Here is a 6,000-nt window from a genome sequence, read left to right on the forward strand (position 1 = left end):
AGGTCCATCCTTAAATAAATGTATCACTTTACATTCCAATCAACACCGCTGAGCTTTAGCTCCTTGTAGGGCTTTATTCCCTTTCTTTTCCCTGATTATCTTTGCCCTGATAGTGCCTCTTTGACTATTTATTTTCATTTTCTTTTCTGCTTTTATTCTGTTTGCATCTTAAACTGAAAATCTCTATTCCTTGCTCTCACCTGGGGCTTCATACATGTGTATTCGACTGGATTCTGCACATTTTCCTCTAGATAGTTCACAGATAACTAAGAATTACCATATGCCAATATGAACAAATCATCTCCTTCAATATTGGAGTACTTCAGTCTATTCTTGTCCTCTAATCCTGCTACCATTAACTGGAGGGACATAATTCATCTTTGAATATGTCTTCATTCTTATCTGCACATATAATAAATAAACCCAATAAACATCTACTGCATTTATTTTATAGAAATTAATAATCATAAGGACTATGATATAATAAAGCAAATTAGCAATTCAAATAAACTTGAGTATAAAACTGAGAAGTACTACTTAGAGACTGTGTGATGAGACAAACTCCTACTTATCTCCAAGCTGTACTTTCTTATTTTGTAAAGAAAAATAAATATAATCTACACCTCATACAGCAGATTCAATGACTTAATACATGATAAGGTTTTAATATGTTCCTAGGCTCAAAAAATATAGTTTTTCTTGATTATAATTTTATTATCATCATATAAAATCACATCCATTCCATCTTAGACCATTAAAATTTCTCTTAACTAGTTTATCTGCATAAAATCTTCTACATTCTATTATAAAAAACAATTTTCATACAACTATAATACATCTAACATTTAATTTTTGTCTATAATATGATACAAGGTAAAGTGCTTCATAGGTTTTTATCATTTATGTCTAATAGTCAAATAACCTTATGATTGGATACTAAGTCATCTGGTCTCTTCTTTCTTGTTGAGGCTCATCTTTTGCTCTGCCTAAGTTGTAACTGTAATTAGAATTCCATTTTCCTAAAGCAATTTACATGAGCAATAACATTTAACATGTGGCAGGTTTTTCTCTAATTATTTTTACATGAATTAATTCAATGTATTTTCTTAACCTTCATATCAGCATCCAAGAATGAAGAAGTAACTTGACCAAGGTCACACATGTAGGGAATGGCCAGCCTGGAATTTGAATCCAGGAAAACTGGTGCCCCAGCCTGCATTTCTAGTTGTTCCACTCGATGTTCCCTCAACTGTGCCTTGACTTTTAAATCACACTCATCTAACTCCCTATCTACACCAAATGGGAATAACTCTTTGGAAAAATGAGGTGAACTGAAGAATGACATGCTTTGCTTGCATATTTATTTAGATCTTGTTCGGTTTATATAGACTATATAGGTTTGAGTCTCAAAGACTTAGAAACAGAACCCTCTAAGAGAGAGATTTCACTTATTTTATCCACTAGGTAAAGTAGCCTAGAAATATGTCAGGAACATAGAAGGCTCTCAAAAACATGTGTTAAGTAAACTAACGAATGAGGGAACAATGAATCATTGAATGACTGAAAACAGAGTTCATCTGACAGTAAGGGAAGTTTCTCAACTTTAAAATATATCATAGAAGAATTTAAAAGTTTTATGGACTTACATCGGTCTTGTGTTAAGCATAATATTTTTGGATGATTGGAGCCCAAGCTTGTTCATCATTTACTTTCCTTTACTATACGATTCAGCAATTTGTATTAATATAATAGTTTCCATTCTAGGAATAGAAAGAGAAAATAAAGACCTTTTTATTCTAACCAAGCTCCTGTAAATTAAATGCAAACATATTACTATATACTAAAAATATTACACAAATAAGTGTCACTTTCATCAAGTGAATTTTAGTTTATAACCTCATTCTAGGCTATCAGAGACTAAATGGAGAAATATTTTTCTATTGGATGATTCAGTGCAAGAGCTGCTAGCAAGGCCTCTAATACGTTCGGGTTCAAAAAACAAAGAGCTTCTGCAACATGAAGGTGGGAGAAGACATTACCCCTTAAAATGATTTGGGGATTTTAGAAATGTGCTTTTATTATATTCTTTCTGTTTTTTCTAGATATAAGGGACAAAGTATTTTAGTAAAAAGGAAACTGTACTTGGAAGACAAATTTTTTTTTTTAAATGGAATGCTTCACGAATTTGCTTGTCATCCTTGCGCAGGGGCCATGCTAATCTTCTCTGTATCGTTCCAATTTTAGTGTATGTGCTGCCGAAGTGAGCACTGGAAGACAAATTGATTCTAGTTTGAATCACTTTCACTCTATGACCTTGGCAATAAAAAGACAGGCTTGGATAATGCAATGTTTAAGGTTCCTTCTAGCTCTAATATCCTATAACTTTAATAAGATTTTAGTTTTTAAGCAGGAGAAAATCATTAGTTATTTCACATAGATGACTGATTTGTATATCTGTGTATATACACATGCATAACTTTAGATGGCAAGTGGATTAGTGCATGACTGCAGTTTTTTTCCTTTATTTTGCAATTTGCTTTTACTGCTAAAATAAACAAAACAGAGTTCTACTGAATTCTAAGTACAATACTGACTTTTCCAAACTTCTATATAACACTTTCGTTCAGTATAAAAAATAGCTCAAACAACCAATATGTGTACGGTCTATTTCATATTATTTGTATTCATTTGTAAACTATTAATAGACTGTCACATGTCTAGTAGGACATTTACTGTATCAATATGACTCACATCAAGCCATGCCTTTCTCTTTTTTGCAGTATATTAAAAAAATGCTTTAACAAATAAGTTGAGTTTGTTCAAACAATGAGACACCAAAACAGAATTTCCTGGCCAGCAAAAATAAGGTACCTGATTTTTATCCCTGTCTTTTCAGAGAACAGAAAGAATAAATGGGAATAAGTGACAATGAACCCTAACATTATAGAGAAAAATGTAAGAAAATTCTGGAGGTGGATTTACAGTAAGTCTACAATTGACCAATAATTGCAAATCAGTGGGCAAGGTTAGGCAGCATTAATGTGAATATGAGAAAAAGGAAGCCCACACAGTGTGTTCAACTTTGCTATTATTCTGTGCTCAATAATTAGTATTAATCAATATAAACATATTTATAATGTTTCCCATAACAAATACGAGGGTATAGAACAAGTCCAAGTTCTACTCTAGGCATCCTATAGATTTGGAGGCATTTATTGAACAGTGGCACCAACAATAACTAGTAGATTATGCCTGCATTATTTATTCTTCTGGGCACCTAATGCCCCAAATTATTAAATCTCAATTTTCCACGTATGAATTTATTTTGTCAGACACTTGGAATTTGTCTCAAGTTATTTCTTTTTGTTTGTAAACTTAACATTCTTTCTGAAATTCTTCACAATCAAAATAGTAATTCTCTGCAAGAAAAGCATATGATTATAAGCTAGCAATTAAACAAATCCCAATAAACCCAGAACTCACTAAAACTAAACTAGCATAAAAAAAAATCAAATGCTCCCACTATGCAAAAAATATCCCATGATCATCCGTACTTTAATTTCCCTGGTTTGTCTCTCGGGATGCGCGGTGAGGCGCGGCGGTCCCACCGCTGTGGAGTTTGCCGGAGTTCACCGCGGCGGGGGCGGGGACTCCGGGCCACCCGGGTCCCGCCGCATCCCGTCGTCTCCCGCCGCCAGCCCGGGACGTGTTCCGCACCCCACCCCGCCCCCGGCGGTCGTCTGTCGTCTGTTCTTGTGGTGGCTGCGGGGGTGGGTGACCCGTCACGGCCTCGGTAACGCCGCGGGACATGTGAACCCCGAGCGGCCGCGACCAGAACCGGCAATGTGGTGGCGGTGGTGGTGGTTGGTGGTGAGGGTGGGCGCCACCGTCTTCCCTCCCCGTCCGCCCCCGCTGTCCAGGTACCTAGCGCGTTCGGGCGCAGAGGTTTGGGGGTCGCCCGTCTGCCCCGTGTGTCGGGGGCGGTGGACCCGGCGTTGTTTGGGGGGAGGGTGGAGGTCGGGATGGCCTGGCCTTGCCCCCGCAGGCCCCAGGCCCTCCTCCTCGTCACCCCCCCTCGTCCCCCCCAAGTCACCCCGACTCCACCCCCTGGCCGGGGCGCCCCCTCGCCCCCCGCCCCCCGCTCCCCCGCGGAGCCCATTGCAGCATGCGGAGCGGGAGGAGCAGGAAACCACCCCCGCACCCCACCCCCGCGCCTGTGTGAGAACTTCTGACCTTTCGGAGTCTGGTCTTGTCTTGGCTGGCCGGCCTGAGGCAATTCCCTCCTCCTTTGGGGGGGGAAGGTGTCGTGCCAGGAGGGCCTCCCTCCACGGTGGCCCTCGCCCATCAAACCTCCTAGGACTCTTAGCGGTGGATCACTCGGCTGGTGCTGCGAGAATTAATGTGAATTGCAGGACACATTGATCATTGTGAACTAAAATAAAATTTTAAGGCTCACCTCACACCAGCTGACTGAATGGACCCCCTCCTGGCCAAAGGAACATCCTAAAACTAAATTGCCTGCCAGGAGGAGGGAGGTCAAACATGCTTCATCATGCCCCCCCTGCCTTCTTGGCCTCCTCCTTTGTAACTCATTAACAGGCCTAAGGGTATGTGAGACAACCTGCAGGTCCTCAATTTATACAACAAATATATGTCCGGTGGCTCATCTCTGATAAACAGCAACTATGTTAAAACATTCCAAGCCCTTAGACAAAGTTTCATGTCTTTAACCAATTACAAGTCAAAGAACTTTAAACCCACCTATAACCTGTAACCCCCGCTTGGAGATAGCCCACCTTTTCGGGCCAAACCAATGTATGATTCTCATGTATTGATTTATGACTTTACCTGTAACCCCTGTCTCCTGAAATGTATACAACCAAACTAGCCCAGGCCACAGCCAGTCCACTTGCTCAAGGCCTCTTGGGCGTGGCTCCAGGTCATGGTCCTCAAATTTGGCTCAGAATAAATCTCTTTAAAATTATTTTACAGAGTTTGTCTTTTTTTCTGTTGACATCATGGACACTTTGAATGCACTTGCGGCCCGGGTTCCTCCCAGGGCTACGCCTGTCTGAGGGTCGCTTGACGATCAATCGCCCCCCCCACCCCCGCCCCGGGGTGTGCCTCGGAGCTTCTACGGGGTCCCTGGGGCTGGGGGTTTCTCTCGCAGGGCCCCGCTGAGGGGGCCCTCCCTCCCCCTAAGTGCAGACCTTGGCAGTGGCCCCTCTTCTTCCGCCCGATCCCCCCACGAAGGCCGGTCCCTGGCGCGTGGGGTGGGGGGCGTGGTGGGGTCGCACCGCGCTCACGACCAGGGAGAGAGACCAGGAGGACTTCCTCACGCCGAGGTTTCTCCCGTGGCCACCACGGTGCCATCCTCTTGGGACATGCCTCCTGCCGCGCGTGGCCAGGCCTTCCCCCCTCTCGGGGTTCGCCCGGGAGGGCCCGACTGGGTTCCGGCGCCAGTCGCGCCTGTCGGCGCGTCTGGGCCGGTGGGCGCCGGGGGTTGGGGACAAGGTTTGGGTGCGTGAGGGTGTGGCGTCTGGGTCGCCGTCGTTCGCCGCCCGCCACCGGCGGCCGGCGGTCAGGCCCAGCTCCCCCTCTCCCCACCCTCTCCTCTTCTTCCCCTTTTCCCCAGCGTCGCCGTGTTGCCCTTTCGGGGCCGCGCCCCGGGGATGCGTGTCCCGGCCGTGACCCACTGCATGCTGCTGCGTCGTCCGCCGTCGCGCGCCTGTCCCTGGGGTCGCCGCGGCCCACCGCCACGCTGCGTGTCCCGAGCCCGGGCGCGGGGCTAGGTTGGGGTGATGCCGTGTCTCGGCCATCCCTGCCCGGCCCAGGAGCCGCCGAGGTGCCTGGGAGAGAAGGGCGGTTTTTGGGGAGGGAGGGTCTAGTCTCATCGGGAGGCAGAGGGGGAAAAGGGGGCCGCCCGCGGGCCCCTCCTCGCGACCCCCTCTCTCCCTCGTGCCACGCGGCGCGCCCCTCGCGGCGCGCCCCTCGGGGTCC

The 6,000-nt window shown here is 45.5% G+C and overlaps 1 protein-coding gene and 1 non-coding gene across 10 annotated transcripts in view; both read right to left on the reverse strand.

Moving 5' to 3' along the window:
- LOC123643673 (collagen alpha-1(I) chain-like) overlaps nucleotides 1–6,000 on the reverse strand; it is a 29,509-nt gene that overhangs the window by 23,111 nt on the left and 398 nt on the right. For 3 of the 9 annotated variants that reach the window (XR_006736869.1, XR_006736868.1, XR_006736870.1), the window contains exons 1-4: nucleotides 5,211–6,000; nucleotides 4,234–4,387; nucleotides 3,555–3,762; nucleotides 1,647–1,760 (exon numbers count right to left, since the gene is read on the reverse strand). The exon at nucleotides 5,211–6,000 is cut by the window's right edge and continues 398 nt beyond it. Coding sequence is in view for 3 of the 9 variants with exons in the window: in XM_045559319.1 (XP_045415275.1) it covers nucleotides 3,404–3,419; nucleotides 3,555–3,762; nucleotides 4,234–4,387; nucleotides 5,211–6,000 (1,168 nt within the window). In the remaining 6 variants the exon portion in view is untranslated. The other 6 variants (XR_006736871.1, XR_006736873.1, XM_045559319.1 and 3 more) reach the window with 6 other exon arrangements.
- Nucleotides 2,162–2,268, reverse strand: LOC123644186. Its single transcript, XR_006737013.1, has one exon. It is a non-coding gene; the product is annotated as a U6 spliceosomal RNA (small nuclear RNA).

The sequence above is a fragment of the Lemur catta genome, chromosome 8, assembly GCF_020740605.2.
Source record: "Lemur catta isolate mLemCat1 chromosome 8, mLemCat1.pri, whole genome shotgun sequence".
Lineage (NCBI taxonomy): Eukaryota > Metazoa > Chordata > Mammalia > Primates > Lemuridae > Lemur > Lemur catta.